A 23,231-nucleotide genomic window follows, 5' to 3' on the forward strand; every position below is an offset into this window, starting at 1 on the left:
CTAGCATCCTCCGTCCACTCGCCGGTGACCCTCTCCCGATACGACGATGGTGGGTGGACGAGTAGCGAGGTGCGGCCGCCCGCACTACGGTATGTCTGCCCGGAAGCCATGGAGGGATCACGGCTGTTGATTATCTCGCGATGGTGGTTGCGGTGACGATGGTGCCCATGACCTGGCGCGGAGACATCGTTTGAGAACGTGATATCCTGCGTCGTGATGGTACGGTCGATGTGTTCGCCGTGCGCACCCTCGAGAGTCTCGTGACGGGTCGTGACCATTTCGGGCTTGACGATCGCGGCCGCGGCGGCTGCCATAGCCGTTTCTTCGGCGACGCGGTCCCGCCATTGCGATACCCTCTCAGTTTGCTTGGCTAGGGGCACGGGCGGAGCTCCGACGAGGTTGCCGGCGCTGACATTCGCGCCGGTAACGGCAATGACACGCTGCGCAGGTTGAGGCCGTGCAGCGGTAGTGGTAGTCCGAATGTGTTCCTCCCGGGTAGTCTGACGGCCACGGGAAACCTCCCGCTCGAGCCGCTCAGCCCGCTCAACGGCAAGTCGCTCCTCCCTGTGGGCCGCTTCACGGCGTCCCCGAGGGAGCTCCTCGGTGATGTGCTCCTCACGGATGATGGTCCGCTCGGATCTTCCTCTCGGCGTAGCAGCAAAGCGCTCTTCGAACATCTCCTCCTGCTCGTCCTCGCGACCACGGAAAGACCTACCCTCTTCGCGAACGGGGCGGGACTCGATCAAACGGTCGCGGGACGTAGACTCGCGGTGGTTGCTGCTATGGCTCTGGGTGTGGCTATGATGGCCGAGATGTGCCTTCTCCTTTACTCTCTCCCCGATATGACTGACCTTCTCCTTTGCCGATTCGATCTTGCGCGTTGCGGATCCGACGACATGACCGGTCTTACGAACGCCCTCTAGCGTCTTGCCTAGTGCCGCCTCCCGGAAGGAGCCATACTCGCTGCGTTGGTACGCATCAAGGACGAAGAAATACAGTTTGATGATGAAGCGGTGAACATTCTCCTTGATCATCATCGTCACACCTACGGCCTAGTTAGCGAGCATTACCGGATACTAGATTAACAACGGAACATACCGTGGGAAATGAAGCCTTTCGCGATCGTCCCTCCGAGACCAATATACAGTGCAGTGATGCCTTCCCTCTTGACGATTTCCGAGAGGAGCTCGACGATACCGCTGGCACGCCTCACAGCTCTCCTGTAGTGGGTGTCGATCTTGTTTTTAGCAGCCCTTCCCCTCGACACATGGATGCCCTTGACACCGCTCGCAGAACTGTCAAGAATACCATCGTACTCATCGCCACCATCGTCCATCTGCGATCTGATCTTGATCACATTCAACGGGTACGTCAAGGTGGTAGCAGCTGCCTTGCACAGCGCCGCCAGCAGGAAGATATCCATCTTATCTAGCGACCCGCCCTTGTGCGCGGTCATGTGCGGCTTCGCGTACTCGTACAGCAGGAAGGTGATGCTCGGATTGAAAGTGAGCAGCAGCGACGCGGTGTATCCGGACCAGAATCCGGTGATGCCCTTTTCCCGCATGATGTCGTGGTAAATGTCGTCAAAGCTAGGGGTTTTCGCTCCCGGGTATAACATTGCCGCGGTCTGCTTGCGCGTCACAATGTTGCTGAACGGCGTCGAGACGAGCTTCGACAGGGCTGAAGCCGCAATGCCGATTCCAAGCTCCTCCATTACGGGAAGACTCTGCGTGTGTTTTCCATGCTGCGCAAGGATATGCAACCGTTGCTTCCGCAGTAAGGTGTCTGCGCTCCATCATCAGCCAAACACTCCACGATAATCGATAAGGGGTCAGTTACAAGCCATAAAATACCAAAACCCACTCGCCGCCGTGCCGACCGTATCCCACCCAACACCATGATAGAACCCCTGGATCCCTTCCTTCTCATAGATCTTCTGCACGGCATCAAAATGCCCTCTATACAGCTCCTCGTCCTCATATTCATACTCCCAGGACTCAACCACAGTAGTTCCCTCCCTAGTCTCGCGTACATGATACTCCTTCGCCTGTTCCTGTGTAACATTAAAGATGCCCACCGCCTCCTCCTCACCGGTGGCTGAGGAAGAACTCGACGTCGACGATCTGCGCCCCCGCGTCTTCGTCTTCGTCTTTGTCTTCCCCTTATGATGTCGCTGCAACTCTTCGCGCTCTAGCCGCTGCGCCATCGCGTGCCGTTGCACCTTGAGACGCGTGGACACGACATCGAGCGGGTAGGTAGCGAGATTCGCCAGCGCGGACCCAACCGCGCCCGCCAATGCGTGGCCAGCCGCCGGCATTACATGTTCGCGGTGGAAGAGGTGACTGCTGCTGTCGTTGTCGTCGGCATGGCGGGAGGCTCTAGTCGGAGGCGGCGGTCGAGGACTGGGCAATGCAATGGTGTGTTAGCTTGTGCGGTGCGTATCCTCCCTCCCTCCCTCCCGGGGGATGCATAGTAACCTGCGCTCGGAGTAGGGGTCCTCGGGGCTGTCGTAGGTTTCGTGCTCTTCGTGGTGGTAGTAGCTCTCGTAGTTGTCGAGATCGTTATTGTAGCGGACCATATTTCTCGGATATCACGCCGCGTGCGTGCGAGCGACAGCGGCGGCGGTAGCGGGCGGCGGCGACAGACAATCGCAATGCAATGCAGGCCACGGAACGTGCCGATCAGATTCGAGCACAGCGGTATGTAAGAAATTAATTTGAAAGATAAAAACGAGAAGGTGGAGTAATAAGTATTGGAGAAGGGCGCGGTGGGGCTTCTGGTATGGTTTGCTTGAGGGGTGAAGAAGGAAGAAGGAGGTTGGTCGGGTCAGAATCCCCACGTCACCAAGCGCCCGTATGTATATGCTGGAGATCAAAGCCGAAGCCGAGGTGGTGAGGTGCTCAGCTCAGCTGCCTGCTTTAATTGCCTGCCTGCGTTCCCCGATTCAAACCATACGCACTTTAAATAACAACAAACAAAACAAGTCAAAGTCCGCAAATGCCATAGAAGTCCCCCACACACATACCTGCCTTGGTGCTCTACACGAGAGGGGCTGCGGCACGAACGGGACGGGATCGAGAACCTGTTGCGCTTGTCGAGATATCCAATCCAATCGTACATGCTGCTGGATCACAATCCCGGTCAAAGGGTGCGTGGGGCAGGCCAGGGATCGTCAAGCACTGGAGACAAGTGTCCAATCCAGCTGAAGCTTTTGACCAGTAATACGGTGATGTATATACGGCCTTGACAGAAGGGTATCTGCCCGGAATGGCGTGCAGAAGAGGGTTAAGCGAGTCCATAAGGGGTGGAAGAACTCTTCTGTGTAAGTTCTCGCATGGCTTTAAGGAGAGGGAATCCAGATTCGAATGCTGAGTAGGATGTAATTAGGGTTTACTTTACTCACACGACCCGAAATTTTGGCTCGGTGTGAATAGATTAGAAGTATATAAGTTCTAGGCACAGAGCTATCGAACGTCAAGCTCTTTTCCTCTCCACCTCCTCCTCCTCCTCGAGATCGACACATTAATTCCAATCGACTCGACACCATCCTCCAAGATCCAAGATGACGCGGCTGCAACTGAGCGCCTCCAGCTCGAGCTCGGAACCGGCCAAAGCCAATGACGGCTACCAGTCGAACGACAAGGACGTCCGTCAGCTCGCGCTGTCCGACTCCGAATACAAGCTCCAGACCTGGGAGGATCTGACTGCGATAATCGGTTCGTTGCCAATGCATCACCGTTACCTCTCGGGGGACAACCAAGCTTACCAATCGTAGCGGAGAACCGTCTCGACGATCTCAAGCGTATCCCGTCGGATCTCAAGCGTTACATCGCCTGGTCGAATAAGACCCGCGAGGAGTATGGGTCTATCCAGAAGTTTGTGTTGAAGCAGCGCCTCGGATGGGAGGATCTTCAGTGCAAGAATCCCAAGCCGTATGCGGACGCAGGTATGTAGCACATACCATCTTCAATCACTCGCAACTGGGCCTACGATAGCTAACAGGAACCCAGAGGATACCAAGGTCCTGATCAACGATTGGCCCTACGGCAACGCCCCTGGCATCCTGCACCTCGTTTGCTGGACGAAGTCTCCGATCTCGACGCTGCCGGGTTTGGGCGACCTCACTCCCGAGGCGAGAGCCATCATCGATAAGTGGGTGCATGATACCTTCGTGGTTGCGCTCGGCAAGGAGAACGTCCTGTGGTTCAAGAACTGGGCCAGTATCCAGAGCGTCAGGAGCGTTGAGCACATCCACGTCCTCATCCGCGGATATACCGACGAGTTCCTGGCCTCCGTGGTGGGAAAGGATGCGGCCGACGGTACGATCAGGCTTGTTGGAGAGCTCGAGAAGGAGGAGAAGCCGAGTGGAATGGAGTGTGACGAGAAGGAGGAGAAGCCGAGTGAAATGGCGTGTGAGGAGAATTAGACGCGTCGGCTGCCGGGACTGGAGAGGTTGCATAGACTGCGGGCGTCGTTGATCGGGGTTGAGGATTGTTTTGGGCGTCTACTAGAGCTCGAGAGCTCCAGGGCTCTCTGGATGGGGTTGTTTTCTTATTTCATTTTTTCATATTACCTCATAATAGATGCCTGTTTGAAGGCGCCGGTATTTGGGACAGGGTAGGAATAGACCACGATGATGAAACAGTTGTTAGCCTGAGAAAACAATCGTCTGTGAGGTTCCTCGTGTGTACGTAGAAAACCGTTGAGTCGTGGACATCGTTCTCACGAAAGACGCGCCAAGCCATCGGCCCGGCCTCTCGCACGGGGGCAGGGGTGCCGGTTGCAGCACACCTCCAACGCACCTTTTCCACCACCAAAACGGCCGGGCCCAAACACGCTCGCTTCGGCGCTCACATCGACACGCATCAATTGTCGGGCCGAAGTGCTCGAACTTGCTGTTGTCACTCACACAACCCAACCACTCTGCGTGATCCCGCCATCTCTCGCAACTCGTATAAATACCGACTCTCCCCTTCCCCTTTCTCTTCTTTCCTTTCTCTTCAACACCAACACGCTTCACGACTTCAACAACAACTTTCCTCACCACACAACCACCACCAACCAACTTACTAACCAACTTTAGCAGTCATGACTGGACGTGAGTAATTCCCATCCCAACTCTATTTATTTTTGTTTCTTTTCTTTCTTTTCCCCCGAGGCGAGCTGGTGTGGTGTGCATATCGTCGCGTCGCTTCGGTTGTTTTGCGCGCGTGCGCCCGACCGCGTTTCTTCCAACATCGCGTCGCACATCACACAAACACAACCAATCAACCCCCATTCGATGTTTTCGTTCTCGATGTTGCATATATACAGATAGCTAACCCACCGCAGGCGGCAAGGGAGGAAAGGGTCTCGGAAAGGGAGGAGCCAAGCGTCATCGCAAGATTCTCCGTGACAACATTCAGGGTATCACCAAGCCCGCCATCCGCCGTCTCGCCCGTCGTGGTGGTGTCAAGCGTATCTCTGCTAGTAAGCCACCCCCTCCTACTACAAGCAATGATCGGCACTGACGAATCACACAGTGATCTACGAGGAGACCCGTGGTGTCCTCAAGACCTTCCTCGAGGGTGTCATCCGCGACGCCGTCACCTACACCGAGCACGCCAAGCGCAAGACGGTCACCTCGCTCGACGTCGTCTACGCTCTCAAGCGCCAGGGACGCACCCTGTACGGTTTCGGTGGTTAAATCTGTCGTCTGTTCGAGGGCTGTTTTTTTTACCAGATCTTGGGAGAGCCGCATCTGTTTTTTTTCCTGACGATTTTCGCTTTTGGAGGGAATTGGTCCGCGCTTGAGATTTTGTAGAAAACCACTCCAAAGAAGAAGGGAATTGTGGGGATGATGGTTGTCTGATTGTCTGTGTGTGTTCTCTTGTTTACGGTGTTTGCGTTGGTTTTGTTTGTGATGATGGTGATGGTGAATGGCGATCAACTGTGTTCTGTCGGCGTGTGTACTATACTCTATGTGCTACTCATAACAACGGGCATGAGTTGACTTACTGATGTGATTGACTGGACCCATCTTGATCGTGAGGACCACTCTTCGACTCTTCTCAAAAGCCATCATTACGATCAATCAATGTAACAAGACTTAGTGATAACTAAACTCCATTCCCATTTTATTCCCATCCATCTAAGCACAATATCTAATCTACAAAGCTATCTACTCGACACTCTCAGCGAACCACTGCCTCAGTGCACCCGCCAGCACCCCCGGCAGCTCCCTGACATCCCTGACGACCAAATAGTAACCAAACGGAAACTTGTCCAGATACCTCTCGGTGGTAACCTCACCGTCGACGAATGTCACGCGGTTCAGCTCCAGAATCGAGTTATCCCTGAGGCTGTCCACAACCACAAACACGATCATAACCCGTCTCTCGTGTGCCTTCCTAACGATCCTCCTCAGCGCCTCGTGCTCTTCGCACACTCCGTCAGAGATGACGATTTGCAGCTGCCAAAGCTCCTCGTTGGAGCTCGGGGGGGCGGAGGAGAAGAGCGAGAGCGAGGATTCGAGGAGTCGGCGGACATCTGTTTTCTGCTGTGAGAAGGTGAAGCGCTCGAAGGCATTGACGCCCGAGTCGGCGGTGAAGGGCGTGTCGAAGGGGTGGACGACGGAGGCGGTCTCGCCGAACGACATGACTGCAATCTGACCGACCTCGAGAGCGCTGAGGGCGCGAGCGACGAGGGCGACGGTTTGCAGTGCCAGGTTGGCGGTGGAGCCGTCGCCTTCTGCCATACTGCGGGAGTCATCGACGGCAAGAATCACCTGGTATTGTCGCTTGCTGGGCTTTGCTCGGCGCATCCAGATCTTGTCTTTCTTGTAGGCGCTGGCGATGTACGGGATTATACGACGCATGTTGAGGCGCTTGCCGGTGCGGAAGTCGCCGCGCATCTTGGTGGCCTGGGTGGGCTCAAGGATGAGGCGGAGTTGCTCGCAGAGGCCGGCGGAGAGCGTGCGGGTCGCGGACTCGTGGCGTTGCCAGAGTTCCCGAGCTTCTTCACGTGAGCGCATCTTGATGGGAACGGTGACAGCCGTGGCGTCATCGGTGAAGTCGTCGTTTGACATAATGTCCGAGAGCGTATCATCGATGTCCATCTCGTCTTCGCCTTCGATCTGGCGTTCGCGAGTGGGTCCGTCTTTGCGGTCTCCAATCATAGCTCCGAAGCGACCGGCGTCTTCCTCCTCAGGGGCATCCTGTTCTTTACTGGCGTGTTCGATAGGCTCGGCTGGCTCTTGCGGGTCTTCCTCTGGGTCAGCGTCGTCCTCGAATGCCTCTTGTGGCTCTTTGACGCCGGAGTCTATAGCCATCGAGTCATCGAGGCCATGGGCTTGCTCCTCCGTGGCAGTGCCGAGGGCTTGAGTGTCCGCTTCGGTCTCTTCGTTAGGGAGATGTTCAAACTCCGGATCATCGAGTTCCTAGTACACATTAGCATATCATATAATCAAGCTTTATTGATAGAATTCTTACCATATTGTCAATCTGTGGCCGTTCCTTGTCCTCATCGCTAGCATCCAGAATCTGCTTCCTCTGCCTATGCCACTTCTCAAGAATATCTCCGACCTTTCGGAACGTCTTCTCCTCCTCCGACGGTTTCTCCTGCGGCGCCTGTGGTTCCTGGTTCGGATCCTTATCCTGGGCCGATGCCGCACCAACCTCTTGGTTCTGTTGCTGAGACTCATTCTGTTCAGTGCCCTGTCCCTGCTGAGGTTCGTCGGACTTGGTCTCTTCGCCGCTTTCCTGTTGGGCAGAGGCTTGATCGGCCTTGTCTTCATTGTCGGTGCCGCCCTGGACGCCTTGGAGATCGCTGGGCGCGGTGTCGTCGGCTTCTTTGGAATTCTCCTCCGGTGGTGCAGTAAGAAGGTTTTCTTCCTCGTTCTCTGGCTGTAGTTCCTCCGGGTTCTCGGGGTCCTCTTCGACACCGTCGCCTTGCTCCTCTCCCATCCCTTCGTCCTCCCCTTCTTTCTCCTCCAATTCTCCGGTTTTAGGCTCCTCTTCGGGGGCGTCAAGTTCTGGGAACTTTTCCTCCTGATCCTCGCCCTTTCCGTCGTCTTTTCCGTCGTCTTTTTCGGGCTGCTTGTCGTCGCTGGCATCGGAGAGATCGTCCATGTTGAAGTCGTCGCCCTCATCGCCGGGCTGGTCCTCCTTCTCATCCTCGCTCTCGTCTCCATCCAGTTGCATGTCCTCCGGCAGGTCAAGCGTGTCGACTTCAGGAACGTGCTCATCCATACCCTCCTTATTCTGCTGTTTCACGTCATCCTCTTGTTCCGCCCCACCCTCTTCTTCTTCCTCGTCATTCTCATCCCCTTGCTCCCCAGTGTCATCTCCCTTCTGCTGCTTCCCATCCTCCTTCTTCGCCTCCAACTCATCACCCTTCTGCTGCTTCCCCTTACTTGTATCGCCCTCCTTCTCCTTATCATCCTCATCTGCCTTCTCATCCCACATCTTCTCATCAACGGCGGTCGGATCCAGATCATCCACATCTCCAGTCTCCTCCTCCATCTCCTCATCCCCATCCTCCTCCTTCTCATCGCCCTCATCATTCTCCGGTTTCTGCTCCTTATCGCCCATCTCACCCTCCATATCCTGCTCGCCCATATCGACCGCATCCTCCTCATCCTCGATCTCCTCCTCGCGCTCCTCCTTATTCTTCTCCTGCGCGAGCTCGGACAGGTCCTCGTCGTCTTTAATATCCTTACTGATATCCTCGGCACCCTCGCCGTCGCCCAATCCCGTGCCCGCCTCCAGCGCACCCTTGCTCTCGCCGCCCTGGTCGCCTTGCTCGGCGGGCTCGCAGAAGCCCCGAATCAGAATTGTCAGCGCCGTCGAAACGAGGATGTAAGTAGTCTTCGCAACCGCCCGTTGTCCCCGCGCAACTTCGCGGAGCGTACGCTCGCACGTCCGTTGGTACTCGGCAATCACGGGCCAGTAGGCGGCAAATACGGTGCGTACGGCCAGGGAGTCCTTGAGACAGCGCGAAGCCAGCTCTATAACAGCATCGACCTTGTGCGTGATGGTGCGCATGTACAGCGCCTTGAGGCACGCGGACGTCGCGGTCTGGTGGGTTAATAGCCATCCAGCCTCGGTAGCTTCAGCCGGGTATGTGGCTTGCGCTTCGTTGAGTTTCTGAAGGGAGACAAAGATGGAGTCGCAGAGTGTTTGGAGGGATGTATCGAGGTCCTGAACGGAGCTGGCAACGGATGTCTCTCCATCCATGATGGTAGAAAGCGGCGAGACCCAGCGCATCAGTGGGTTGAATGCGTACTCCACCTCCGGATTGCGCTCGACGAGTTCTTGGATTCCCGTACGGATCTCCGAGAGGAAATTGTCGCAATCATCCATGGTGGCCTTCGCAGCGGCAGTCCAGATACCGTCGTGCACCACCTTCTGCTTCTCCAACTGTGCACCAACCTCCTGCGCCCGTATCGTCCAGGTGACAATACCGCCCTCGATCACAGCTGTACCCGCAAACTCTGCTCGGATACGGACCAAATCGGCCGTAAATGCGAGGATCTTGGGGAGCCACTGGAGCTTCCTCTTCGCCTCGGCGAACCTTCCGGGAGTAATTGTTACCGCTCCGTAGAGCGTGGTGTCAGCAGGATCGATGTCTGCCAGTACCGAGAACTTGCCCATGGCAGTACGAGTATTCTCCAGATCGCCCAGGGCGGAGGAAAGTGTTGCCCTCAGCTCCAGATTGATAGAAAGCAAATGCTCCATGAATCCCGTAACCCTTGCGGCATCGTTGGCATGCAAGTCTGGCGAAGTTTCCTTCCGGGCACGGACCTTCATCATGGTCTCCAGAATCCTGGCAAAATAATGCTGGATACCCTCGACATCACCTCTGCCCTGCAGCGGCTCCGCGGCAGCAAGTATCTTCTCCAGACTCGCCTGCTTGGATATGTGCGCACGAGACAAGTTCGACTTGAGACCCATTTGCCGTAGCTCCTTGAGGGCATCGGTAAACGCCTTCCGCTTGCGCGTCTTGAGATGTGCGACGGCTTTCTTGACCTCCTCGGTCATGATGGCGGGAGTCTCTTCCTGTAGCTCTTTGGACGTCGTGATGGTGGACGTCGCGAAGCGTTCTAGGAAGTCGGCTGCGTCGAGCTTGGTGGACGGGAGCGTGGATACTCGCTGCATCATTCCTACCGCGCTGTTGAGGTCGCGGAGACGCGGAGGACGCGAGGTCCACAGCTTGATGGAGGATGTGTAAAGCTCCCTGATGCGAGTATTGTCGATGACAATGGAGGTGTCCATGAACTGCTCCGAGCTGGTTGCTTTATCCTCGGAGGACATCCCGCTAGAGAGTATATTGAAGACGGGATTATCAAGTGCCCGTCGGTACTTCCTCACGACTTTGTAGAGCTTGTGATGAGATCGCTTCGCACTGTCCCGGAGGGCAATGATATTGGTATCCTTCCAACTGGCGAGCAACACGACATCGGCAACAGCCTTCTCCATCTTCTTGCGATCCTTCTTCAGCGTCTCTGCAACCGAAGCTTCATACTGCTGGTAATAGATCAGGAAACTCTGCAGAGCACGATGGACCATCTTCATCTCCTCAAAGTCCCTACTCATGCGGCCAACATGCTCCTCAAACACCCTCAGAAGCTGCAAGCGGTGCGAAAACTGTCCGACCGAAGACGTGCCGGCGAAGTTGACAAGGTTGGCTACGAGGTCATGGATGTGATTCTTGAGGTCGGCAGCGAGCAGCTGCAGCGGGTTTGCGATAACACTCTCGTACAGGAAGAACCACCACGAGTACGCGTTCTGCTTCGCTTTGTCATCCTCGAGATCGAAGAGTCTCGGCCAGGTAGTGAGCTCGAGTCTTCTCCAGGCGATGATCAGCTGTGTCAACGTATCGTAGTGCTCCTGTGCGGTAAACTCGCGACTAGCAACTCCCTGCCACTCGTTCAGGATTCCATGAAGTTTTTCGACTTTAGTCAAGAACTTCGCGACTGGAGTGGCAGCGGGGAATGCAAATAGCTGCTGGCAAGTTTCTACAGCATCCTGCAGCGTGACGTTTTCTGGCCAGAGGTCGAGGAGGAACGACATCCGCTTGTGCACTTTCTTGACGATGCCGACGAGCTTGTGTGCCTCCTCGAGGTTCTCGTGGTTGTAGAAGTCGTAGCGTCGGGTGTCTTTGCGACTGCCGGAGATCCACTCGGTCGTGTCTTTAAGCGACAGGAAGATAGCAGGAAGGAACTCTTTGATCTTTGAGGGAGGGAAAGCCGACTTATTATCGCCCAGGGCCTTCATCCAAACCGCGGCACCGTCGCGAACGAGTTCCGACAGGCTCTCGGTAGTCGCCGAGAACAGCGATGCATGAAGCTGAGCAATGCGAATAGCCACATTCTTATGGTCCTTGATCTTCAGATCCTTCTCATCTTCCACCGGCGCAGCAGCAACAACCACATTCCCCTCGTCATCCTCTTCGTAGACAGGGAACATCTGCATAAACTCCTGCTCATCGTGGTCCTCCGCCTCGCCACGGTACGTGTACAGACTGTTGTTGGCGATCGCCTTCTCCTTCTCCTCGATCGTCTCATCCTTCCACGACTTGAACAGCTTCTGGAAGATATCGTGGATGTCCTCGCGCGCGGTCTGGTCCAGGCTATCGTATTTCTCAGTGGCACTGCGTGCCGCATGCTGTCGCAACCAGAGCATCTGCACCTCCCGTTCATTTGTCTTGGGCCTCTCGGAGGAGGTCTCATATGGCGCCAAGAAAGCCCTAGCAGAGTTTGCAGCTTCGTCGGAGGCATCAGGCACCATGGCGGCAAGTGACAATCCAAGCTTGAGATAGTGGATGAATCCGATCACGGGATCAACCATGTCTTTATAAACCGGATACCCGATCTCCAGCCTCTCCGCCAGCTGCGACAGGTTAGTCTGGAAAGTCTGCTCCTGAGCCTCGAAGTTCTCTCCGCGTTTCAGGATCGAGTCCAGGAGTCTCCTGTGCGGCTGGCCATCGACGACGACGCGCAGCAAATTCGAGAAGTCACCCTGGAGGCTCGACATCTTTGACTCGGTGGGCCGAGCGATCAAGGAGTTTGGCGGTTCCGCGCCGAGATCGGTGAAGCGCTGCTGCAGCATGCGGATGCTGTGGCTGTCCTCCTGTCCGGTGAACTTCAGTTCGAACAGTTTCTCGGCGGTGATCCTAGCAGTGACCTCGGATTTCCGCGAGAAATGGCGTTGCCGCTCAACCATGGGCTTCATTGCCGGGTCGAAGGCGACGTTCGGGACGTAAAGCTTTATGCAGGCGAGCGCGTAGTGGACCCATGCTGTTCCCAATGCTGTGATACGAGCAGAGTGCGATGACGATGGCATCTCGAGGAGAACATCGATCATCGGGATGAGATGTTCAATGACGGCTTCACGAAGGTATGTAACTTCTGTAGTGGGCAGAACCTCCTTGAGGACACGAAGCCCATCAGCAGTGGCCTTTCCAAACGACCGGATGGCCGCTGTGTAGGTAGCCACGTCATACGAAGCCTTGTGAATCACAAACAACTACACAGACCATTAGCATCCGCAAGAATAGCAACAACCAGAACAATCCTTACCTGCTTCAACTTTTTTAACACGAGAGTATTCAACTGCAGCACGCGATCGCCAGTGATCTCATCCGTATGCAGCGTAAACTGCTTCGACAGCTCTCTGATCTCCACCTCCAGATCCTGCAGTCTCAAAATATCCGATTCCTTAACCGTATGGCTGGTCTTCAACATGCCAGCGGCGATTTTCCCCGTCAGCAGTCCCGCGGGCCCTCTAGCGACCATTTCCGTAGCAGGATAACTCCACAGGTCGCCAACGACCTGCTCAAACGACGTCGTAACGGGCATTCCCGGAAGTCCGTAGCCGATCAAGCTCTCGGTCGACCTATTCGCGAAGTGTGCCATGCGGAAGTTGTCCTGGTTGAGCTCAACGCAGCCTATAGGATTCCGGAGCATTTTGAATTTCAGCAGGAGGTCGAAAAGCGCGTTAAAGACTCCCGGCTTCTGCTCCTGGTCTGCAGTGCGTGAGGACTCCAGCTGCGAGATGGATGCATCGAGTTCTGTGACAAGCTCGGAGACATCCATGTCCTCGGTGAGAACTGCCGCTGCGGCACCAACAAGTGACTCTCTCAACTTCAACACCGTATCCAAATTTCCTATGCCTCATATTAGTACCAGTACCCAGTATCCAGTCGTCGAATCGTCAGGAACTCACCTTCCACGCCAACCCTATCGAACCTAGCCATGATCGCCTTCAGCGCCAGATACTGTTCCCAAGCGACCAAGCTCTTCGGCACGGACGGCCTGACCTTGAGCCACATGACCTCCATAGACTGACCGGTCACCAGCTGCAGCGGCTCTCTAAACGCGTTTAGCGCCGTCTCGGAGGACTTGACATACTGCGCGGGCAGATCCTTCTCGGCGTTCCTAATCCACTCCTCAAACAGTGCGAGGTAGACGTGAAACACGCTCTCGTTAAGACTGCTCGTGCTGCTCAGCTGCACCAGGTCGCACCACAGATGCAGCACTTCCCGGATGCGCAGGAACTTCTTGAGGTCCAGCTCGCGCGCATCGTGCGCAAGCCACTGCTCGAGGACTTTGCGGATGCTGGTGAGGAATTCGAAGAGTTGGATGCCCATGCTGCCGCCGAAGGCGGGCATTTTCTTACCCCGGCGAGAGGCGGACCGCTCCAAGAAATTCATCTCTGCCAGCTTGATGGTGGTTGATTTCTGAAGAATCCCTTCCTCAGTGCGTTCCGTGACGAAGATTTCACGTGCAACTTCGTAGAAGAGCGATGAAACGGTGGCTTCTGCTTCCGAGGAGAAGAGACTGCTGTTGCGGATGGGCACGAGAGACTGCGCGGCCATAAACTCATCTCCAAGCTGCCATTTCCCAGACGCTGACAAGATCAGGTCCGCGGTAACTGTCTGCACCGCCGGATGAGCGGCGAAATGCATGAAGTTTTCCACAGACTCAAGTGTAGCCTGCCCCTCCACCGACCACTCGCCGATCCTGCCCTTCCACCTGGTAAGAAGTGGCGACATTCCCCGCGGTACATGCTCCAGTGCGGTCTGTACCAGTATGGGATCGACCTCCGCTCCCATCGACGTCCCGACAACCTGCTCCATCAGCTGGAAAATCGACACATCAGCATTGACACTTGTTGATCCTTGGAATTTAGCCAGCGCGCTCCTCTGAGCATCATCCTGCGCCACAACTTCGTTCACTTCCGGCGTCTGGTCGATAAAAACCTCGACACAGCGATTCCTCATGGCCCTCGAGAGCTCGCCATGCTTCGGGTCCATAGTGATGAACAGTCTAAACTCCGGATGGGGCTTGACCAGCTTTGGATCACCATTGGCAGTGCTGTGCTCATTCACCATCAGGAAGCCATTAGTTTCCAGCAGCGAGTTGAGACGATCCAGGACGGACGGGCTGCACAGGTTAGCATTGTCAAGGATCAACCACCTACCCTCCTCCACCGCCTTGACGAGCATTCCGTCGACCCATTCAAAGCGCGCAATTGTATCCTTGTGGGCATCAACGACGAGTGCCTGAGCGCTCGCAACAAAGCCCGTGAAACCGGCGGTGACCTGTGCGAAATCCTGCAGCTTCGCGAGAACTCGGTGCAAGTTCTCGACACTGGGCGCGGGCAGAGTAGTACACAGGAACTCGACAAGCTCCAGGATGGACGCACCGAGCGCATCGCCGCGCTTGAAAGCATCCACAACCCCCATCCGGAGGAACCGCTGCACCTCGTCAAACAACGCCGAGATCTTCCTAGACATGTCAACTTGCTCGAACCCACCAACGATGTCAGTAGTATCAACGTCGGCATTGAGCGCCAGCTGATCCAGCTCCGCACCCGAAATGGCCGCTAGCAGTTTGATCATGCTGCTCTTCCCCGTTCCGGATGCGCCGACGAGAATAACCGGAGTATTTTGCTGAACACAAGTCATGACCGTCTCCAGCACCGGCAACTGCGTCTTCAATACCGCCAGGCCCTCCACAGCCGTAGGTTGCAGAACTTTCCTCCGCGGGAGCAGCGCATTACCGACCTGGAAGGTACCTTCTGAAAGCTGATGGTAAAGATGCCTCCTCGCGGGCGCATGTCCAAAGACCTCCGCAAAGATCTGATCGACGCGCTTCCTATCCTCCGCCGTCCTGAAGCGCTGCTTAACCACCACGTCGATGAAGTCCTGCGGGTTCCTGGATGCAAGCAACCCACTCGGCGAGGCCAGCAGCTCGAGCCATCGCAGGGTATCTCGCAGGTTGAATTCCCACGGTCCACCGACGGCGCCAAAGCTCCGCTTACCCTCCAGCGCCTTATCGAGCCTGACAACGAAGTCGATCAGCTTATCGACGACGTCGAGCGGGATAGTCGGGAACAGCTTCCGTGCGATCAACTGCAGATCGTAGAACGTGAGCTGGTCGACATAGACGACGGTGAAGCGATTGACGAACGACGCGGGCAGGCCCTTTCTCCCGCCTCCCTGGTGGTGCGGGTTCTGTGCCGCGAACACGGCAAAGTCCGGATGACAGCTGAAGGTGCGGTCCAGCTCGGAGATGTACACCTCGCCGCGGTGGTCGAGACAGGCGTTCAGCCCCTCCAGCACGGACTGCGACGCAAGGTTCATCTCGTCGAGGAGCACCCAGTTGCCGTTCTGCATTGCGCGCAAGAAGGGCGCGTCTCGCCACGCGAACTCGCCGCTCTTCCCCCCCTCCACCGGCACATCCGAGCCGAACAGATCCATCAAGTCGGTCTGGTCAGAAAGGTTGATTCGCGTCAGCGGGTTGCCCGAGGCTGCCGCCAGCGCGGTGATCAAACTGGTCTTGCCAACTCCGGGACTTCCCTCGAGCAGGATTGGCTTGCGCAGCTGCATGGCCCGAACTACTCGCATGGCGTTCATGGCGGTCGTGGGCGCTTCCAGACTGAACGAGATATCCACCGCACCTCCCTCTTTCCTCTCAAGCCCGAACGAGCCCAGCCGGAGGGATAAGTGATCCACCGTCGCCAGGACCGCCGCAGCATACACCGGCAGCAAATCCTGGCCCAGCAGCTCGGATAGCTTCTTGATGCAGCTCTGCTTCTCGGCGGCCAGACTTCCCGCATCCGTCACCAGCAGACTGGACGGATTCGCGCCGAGGCCATCGAAGAAGACCAGTGCGGCGCCATGGAGGAGCGCAAATGCGGAACCCTGCTGCGCATGCAAGTTGACAAACCTGGTCCAGGCGAGGACATCACGGATGCTGATGGGCGCGTTGCTGGAGAAGTTATAAGTCTGCGAGAACCACTGTGCGTAGCTGACAATGGGCTCCGCGAACTCGAGCAATCCCGGCTCCAGCTTCGAGCGCACAATCTGCAGCACATCGTCGCTGTCGGTCATGGACGGCACCCAGATCTCGGTGAAACGATTGCGCAGCGCCGGCGAGAGCTCCTTCTTGCCGTAGTCGCCTCCTGGGTTCATCGTCGCGAGGAACTGGAAGCCGTCGGATGCAGCGATCTGCGACTCTTCCGGCCCCTTCTCCGCGAGGAGGATTCCCCGCGCAGGCTCGAGAACACTGTTCAGCCGCTCCAGGACGGAATCGTCCGCGAGGGAGATTTCGTCGAGGAGGAAGAACTGGCCCTCTTTCATACCCTGGATGAGCGGACCCTCTGCCCACTCGAACAAGGCCTTGACGCGGGTCCTGTTGAGCTCAATGCGATCTTTGGTCTCAGTGGGAATAGTGACTTTGACATCCGGTGGAAGCGCCAAGTACAGTTTCAAAAGTGTTGCGTAATCCGACGGCTCGATATCCCGCAGGTGCTCTTCCTCTACGTGCAGTTGGAGCACGGCCAGCAGGTCCTCGGCAAGCTGCGATTGATACGCCGACCGGTTCCGGATGGGTCGCTGAGCACCAATGATATCTCCGGTCTCGGTGTTCTGGTGCGCATTGACAATAATCAACCGCTTTCCAAACGCTTCCGCGAGCATCTGACACACAGTCGTCTTTCCACATCCCGTCTCTCCGACCAACAGAACCGGCTCGTTGTTTCGTAGGGCATGGGCGATGAGAGAGAATAGTCTCCTCATAGCCTTCGTCCAAACGATCTCCTGGTCGGTCACCTTCTCGGTGTACAGAGCATACTCCGGTGTCCGTTCGGCGGTGTAGAGAGCCTCAACGTCGATCTTAACCCTCATCTCCTTCTCCAGGACCTGTTGGACCACCAATTTCTCCTCATCCTTCCGCACGCGCTCAGCCAGGAGCATATACCCGTCCTCCGCCAGCTGCTGATACCCATTCGCATCCCTCTTCGCCCACCGGAACAGGTCTCTCAGGGTAGCAAAAGAGTTCTTCTGCTCGAAGATCCTCGACGACTGTCTTATGAGCGACAGCTCCTTATAAACTTTTACGATTTTGTCACCGTAGCTAGGGGCGATCTGGCAGCGTTCCTTTAGGATAGTTCCCAGCTCGGACTCTGGTATATCGTCGAAATGGAGTTCGAGGAAGCGGTTTCGGAAGGCGCGAGAGAGGTTCTTGCGGCCGCCGTAGAGTCCCGGCGGGTTCTGCGTCGCGAACAGCATGAAGTCCTTGTGCGGCCGCACGATCTCTTGCGTTTCGGGGATCAGCAGCTCGCGGTTGTCGTCCAGCAGCCGGTTCAAAGCTTCGAGCACGTCGGTTGGCGCAAGGTTCAGCTCGTCGAGAACGATCCAGTGGCCCTTCCGCAGCGCGTCCACGAGGATCCCCTCAAGGAAGAACAGCTTCCCGTCATTGTCGGACACATAGCTTCCCAGGTACTCTTGCAGATCGGTATGCTCGTGGTTGTTGATGCGCACAAACTTGTGGCCTGTGCGCTTCGCCAGGTACTCGATCATACTCGTCTTTCCACTACTGGTAGGACCCTGGATGAGCACGGGAAACTTCCTTGTCGCCGTAGCGCGCACGAGGTTGAGCATGTTCCGCTCCACGAAGGGCGTGATGATGTAGTGCGGCTGTTCCTCGGGCTCGTACGGGCCCTTGTGCATCCAGTAGTGCTTGAACTGCACATACTGTTGGCCATCACTGGGCTGTCGGGGGATCTGGTTGATCAGACTCCTAACATTCCTCTGGCTGCCTAGGATGAACCTGTCGATGACTGGCAACAGAAGCATCTCGGATGTGCGGTCGAGGAGCGTCAGGAAGCTCATGCAGAAGCCCTCGTACAGACTCCTGCGCAGGCCATAGACACTTGCGATTTCGGTGACGTAGCTCAGCGTCCTCGTGAGCGTGCGCATGCTGAAATGCGGCTTCTGGTTCGCGCCGTCGACCAGCTGGTGGCCCTCGGCGAGCTTCTTCGCCTCGAGGTACAGCAGCGCAACGTCGGACACCACCTTCTCGTCGCCGATGGCTAGGTGCCCGATATACTCCTTCACGATCGCCAGGAGGTTGCCCAGGTCCGTGTCCGGCGACGCTACATACAGCTCCGTGAACCTGCTTCTTAGTCCCGAGGGGAGATCGCGCTTTCCGACGTCGGTGGCCGGGTTCATACACGCGAAGATCCGGAAATTGGGGTGAGCCCGGATCCGCTCGACGTCTCCCTTCTCGCTCAGGAGGATGGAGCCGCCGCCGCCGTCCTTAAGGAGGTCGGCAATGCTCTCGAGCGTATCCGACGCGGCCAGGTTGATCTCGTCGAGGAGAACCCAGTCGCCGTTCCTGGCCGCCTTGACTAGACTCCCCTCCACGAATGAGAACGCAAAGCTCTTTGACAACTGCGAGCTCTGCCTCTCGAGGTTCGCCAGATCTCTCGCAAACACTGTCCACGAAGCCTGCAGCGCTGGTTTATCCATTCCGTCGAGCTTCCTCTTCTTTTTCTGCATCTCAGGCTCCGCCGCACTCTCGACCGTTGTCGGTGCCGGGGTCGCAAAAAAATTCTCCGCCATCTTGACCGCCTCGCCCCACAGGATTATGACGCGCTTCCACTGCTGCTTGGCCCAGCACTTATTCAGCACGTCAAGGAAGCGCTTATTCTTCTTGAGCGAGAACGTTTTTTCGAACAGCTCATCGAAGCACTCCTTCAGCGGCACAGCCAGAGTCCTTACATCAACGGGCTTATACCCACCGAGCAGGTCGCCCGCCTCCGTCTGCTGCGATAGATTAATCGCCGTCAGGCCAAACCCAAGCATGTCCGCGAGCTGCTGCACTACCGTCGTCTTTCCCGTTCCGGTCTCACCGACGAGCAGCACGGGTTCCGCCAGCCTGACTGCCACACCCACCTGCTCCAGCAGCCTAAGCGCATGATTCGTGGTAGCAAACGGGCGCTTCTCATTGCTAAGCGCCGTCTTCCTCCGCTTCTGACTTGCGGGCTCCTTCTTTTTCGCCAGCTTCGCGCGGCCCACGACCAGCGAGCGCTCGGCGTTCTTGAAGCTCGGGATATGCCCCAGCAGCAGGTGCTCGACGCGCTGCGCGGGCACCATCAGCTCCTCGGCGAGGCGGCTGGCAACGAGGCGCCGCGCCTCGAGCGTGTGCAGGCTGCCCGCGAAGCAGTCGACCGCCTCGGCGAATACCTCGTCGAACAGGCCGTCGGGGAGGACTGTGGCGCCGGCCTTCACGCCCGCGGTTGCACACAGCGCGCTGATCCGGCTGCACCACTTGAAGAGATCTCTGGGGGAGATTTGTCGCCCCAAACTGGTGCGGCTGATGGCGAAGAAGGTGGGCTCGCGGTAGAGCGTTTGGATAGCCGTGTAGGTGCTCAGGATCGTCGGCGAGATCGCCGCCAGCAACGGGAAGCGCGAGGTCACGATCGTTTGCAGCTCCTCTGGGGCGGGGGTGGCCACGTTGACGCGCAGCCACAGGCGGCTGCCGAGGAGGTTTACGGTGACCGTGTCGGCGCTGTGCGCGGACGGGGAGGTGCGCGTCGTGGTGATCAGGCGGAAGCCGCGCGCAGCCTTGATGCGCTCGCCGCGGGAGGGGATGTCGAGCTCGCCGCGCTCGATCAGCGGCAGCAGGACGCTCAGCACGTCGGTCGGCGCCTTGTCGATGTCTTCAACCAGAACCCAGCGGCCTTCTCGCACCGCGGTGGCGAGCACTCCCGGCCGCCACTCGAAGCTGCCGGGGGTGTCGGCCGTGGTGTAGGCGCCTATGAGCAGCTTTGCGTCCGTCTGCCCGCTCAGGTGGATCGACACCATCGAGTCCAGCGCGTTGAGAGTTTGCGCGATCTGGTGGATCAGGAAGGTCTTCCCCGAGCCGGCGTGGCCGGTGACGAGGATAGGTTGCGACGAACGGAGGGCCAGGGCGAGGGAGTGCACGTTTGCCCGAGTTGTAGGGGTGTCTACGATATCTGCAGGACTTTTGGGGACACCTGAATAAACACGATATCAGATCATGGGTCCCTTTTCCTGTAGCTACCAGCCGCGAGCGAGTTATACCTCTTAGACGCGGTGTCAAAATTCCGCACAGGTCGACAGTCATGGGGGATAATTCCGACAAGTCTATTATTCTAGAGATGTTTGTATTTGGTACTATTGGACCAGCTCTCGCCTTCTCCAAAGCATCGGACATATCCTTGAACCGTCCACCTTCCAGCGACCTGTGGGAAGAAAAAGCGTATATCAGCCATCGTGAATCGTAGCATTGGATGTTTCTCGGCAGAGAAAGGCTCACATTAAGAATCCGTAATCAACGTCCCGGTCCTCCCATGGTCCGAGGACGGCCTCCGAGAGTCTCCCAACACCATACTTCTCCATCATCTCCTCTTGTGCAGCATCTGCCACCTTCAGGTAGATGCATAGTATTCGAATGGCAACGTAACGCACAGCTCGGTGGCCATGGTGCAGCAGATGGTAGAGAGTCGTAGTATCGACCAGAGGCAAAAAGGTATCCCGTTTAAAGCACAACAACCTATTCAGCGCGAGCAGGGCCTCCAAAGCCACCATATGTGATACCGCGCAAACCTCATCTTGACTGCATTCAGCGTCCAACCCCAGAGCCTCTAGCAGAAACCTCTTGCCGTCCCTCTCCAGAAGGAGGCATTCGGCGACTTCGACCAAGTACGGCACGACAGGCAGGACCCTTGCGAAGCCGGCGGCGATCTGCGGCGTGTGCGCGAACGTCGGCCATCGGGCCACGAGCTCGGGAAATAGTGGCTCGTAGCAGGCCAGTATGGTGGAACAGAACACGGGATGCAGCGAGAGTCGTGACAGCGTCTCCAAGTACACGTTGCTGCTCGTTAAGTCGCATAGCTGCGAGACAATCGCCTGCGCTTCGACAGGTAGTGCCGCAGTCAGCACGGTGGATTGAGACACTGCGCTCAGGAATCGCTGGTCGAAGGATGCGCACTCCATGGGCGACTTTATCTGTGGGGGGAGTGGACCGATTGGATGTGTGGTAGTAGTGGTATCCCTATGGTTGTGGTAAGAAGGAGGGCGGAATTTTGGGTTTTGGGTATTGGTTTTTCTGCGCAGTGGCGGGCAACAGGTGGTTGTTCCGTATCGACGGCGGTGGTGGGGGAAACTTTTCTGGAGGAGACCGTCCGGGATAACTTAATTTTTTGGGGAGAAATTTGGTTGACGCTACGGTCGAAAGAGGACTAGCGGAGGGAGGGGGTGCTGCGGCTTCAATGCGCGCTGTGTGACGCTCTAGCGTGGCATTTTCGGGGAAGGAAGTCAGTGAGGAGGGCTTCTCTGCGCTTTCCTCCAACTCTTCTTCTTCGCCACCGGCGGTTCCAGGCTTCGGATGATCGCAACTTTCGGGCCGGGGAGACAACGATAATAAAAAAAGGTAAAGAGGAGTTTAAAACACCGAGAAGGAGAAGAAGAAGAAAAACTAATTGTTTCCGATGTGCCCGACACAGTGTGCGAACGAGTGCTGGTATGTAGATAACCTACGCATCAGACCGACTTGGCCGGTCATTCGTCTGCTGGTCATCGCGGATTCATTAGCCAATCATCATACCGACACAGACCGGGACTCTCGCTGCATATACTTGCCGCATACATAATCAAGTGACTTCGTCGGGAGCCCACCGCTCCCGCGACAATTCACGGCAGATACTCCTGCCTGTCACTGAGTTTCCCGTCCGTGCCCACCGGCGGTCTGTCCTACATGCCGTGGAGTACAGGATCGATGGAGCTGATGGACAGTGGGTACTACTTACACTAGTAGTATCGTCGATGCGCATGCGCGGGATGTTCGGCATCGCTGTGGCCGGATGGATATATATGATGGACAACCCGGGGTAAATGCTGCGGTGGTGTTTACTGGCCAGTGAAGCTGTTCGTTGTCAATGGCACCGGCGATGGATGGATGGTCTGGGTGTTGCCCACTCTGACCTCCCCTCCCCTCTCCTCGCTCGGTGCCGGACCTTGTCCAGATCCTCCCTCCTTCCTTCTTTCCGTCTCTATCTTTCCAAGACTCCAATGGCCGGCCACCCAAACCGCCGCTGTACATACCCACCACCCTCCACTACAACCACCACCACCACTACCACCACCACAACCACAACCACCACCACCGCCACTTCCTACTGTGCGTGCCCTCCACCCCCTCCCCTGTCCCGCCCCAACCCTTCTTCCTTCCTGCATCACCCCCCCATCCACCACCCCCCATCCACACATCATCCATCCACGCATCACCCATCCATGTTCGAATTACTCACCTGCAGCAACTTACTTCCTACCTACTGTCAAATAGGTATACTCACTTGTCAGACTAGAGCGAGAACGAGGAACACCCCACTGCAGCGGACCCTCCATCGTCATCACCATCACCATCACCATCACCATCACCATCACCATCGTAGCCGGCGTCTGCTCAGCGACGCAAAAATGCCGACAAGTGAGAAATCGTGAAGGAAAACATCGAAACAGCACCGTTTTTTGATATTGCAATTTTCAACACCCTTTGCGTTAATTGCTCGATGCGGTGGGCGGGTGGTGCATTGTCGTCGCCCGACACGAAGCCGCTGCATTTTGCTGTGCGTTGTTGCGATGTTTGGTTGCTGAGTTAGACGTGTGTTTGGGGAGGGTGAGGGTGAGCGGTGCCTGCCTGGGGGGTTTGGAGAGAGGGGGACGAAACCCGTCCGCCGTGTAGGTCACGCTAAGCTTGTCTCGGCAAGCTAAGTTAAGCGTCGTCTCTCTTGCGGCGGCGCCCTCCTCGCAACAGACACCACCCACACAAGCACCAAAGCAACCAGCAACCAGCACCCAGCAAAATAACTACCACCCACTATGAAAAAGCCGACCGACCATGCCCCCCCCCCCACCCCCCAAGACTCTCCCACCCA

At 56.8% G+C, this 23,231-nt stretch overlaps 4 protein-coding genes across 4 annotated transcripts; 2 read left to right on the forward strand and 2 right to left on the reverse strand.

The window, feature by feature from the left end:
* Positions 1-891: 891 nt before the first annotated feature.
* On the reverse strand, positions 892-2,716 carry BZA05DRAFT_99623 (mitochondrial carrier domain-containing protein). The gene is made up of 4 exons (XM_051488877.1): positions 2,478-2,716; positions 1,840-2,402; positions 1,095-1,785; positions 892-1,045 (listed from the first exon to the last, which is right to left on the reverse strand). The coding sequence occupies exons 1-4, from the start codon at positions 2,576-2,578 to the stop codon at positions 979-981; spliced, it is 1,422 nt and encodes a 473-aa protein (XP_051343313.1). The 5' UTR covers positions 2,579-2,716; the 3' UTR covers positions 892-978.
* A 511-nt stretch (positions 2,717-3,227) lies between these two features.
* Positions 3,228-4,658, forward strand: BZA05DRAFT_383998 (uncharacterized protein). The gene is made up of 3 exons (XM_051482267.1): positions 3,228-3,716; positions 3,776-3,946; positions 4,011-4,658. The coding sequence occupies exons 1-3, from the start codon at positions 3,563-3,565 to the stop codon at positions 4,424-4,426; spliced, it is 741 nt and encodes a 246-aa protein (XP_051343314.1). The 5' UTR covers positions 3,228-3,562; the 3' UTR covers positions 4,427-4,658.
* A 300-nt stretch (positions 4,659-4,958) lies between these two features.
* On the forward strand, positions 4,959-6,005 carry BZA05DRAFT_383999 (histone-fold-containing protein). Its single transcript, XM_051482268.1, has 3 exons — positions 4,959-5,098; positions 5,332-5,469; positions 5,523-6,005. Exons 1-3 carry the CDS (start codon positions 5,089-5,091, stop codon positions 5,684-5,686), a joined length of 312 nt encoding a protein of 103 aa, XP_051343315.1. The 5' UTR covers positions 4,959-5,088; the 3' UTR covers positions 5,687-6,005.
* Positions 6,006-6,160: 155 nt separating this feature from the next.
* Positions 6,161-21,538, reverse strand: BZA05DRAFT_455995 (uncharacterized protein; the record flags this gene model as incomplete). The annotated part of the gene is made up of 6 exons (XM_051487549.1): positions 20,612-21,538; positions 20,377-20,537; positions 13,206-20,309; positions 12,560-13,146; positions 7,470-12,506; positions 6,161-7,417 (listed from the first exon to the last, which is right to left on the reverse strand). Exons 1-6 carry the CDS (start codon positions 21,289-21,291, stop codon positions 6,161-6,163), a joined length of 14,826 nt encoding a protein of 4,941 aa, XP_051343316.1. The 5' UTR covers positions 21,292-21,538.
* Positions 21,539-23,231: the final 1,693 nt, after the last annotated feature.

This window comes from Tricharina praecox, assembly GCF_024521635.1.
Source record: "Tricharina praecox strain CBS 144465 chromosome Unknown BZA05scaffold_2, whole genome shotgun sequence".
NCBI classification, from domain to species: domain Eukaryota; kingdom Fungi; phylum Ascomycota; class Pezizomycetes; order Pezizales; family Pyronemataceae; genus Tricharina; species Tricharina praecox.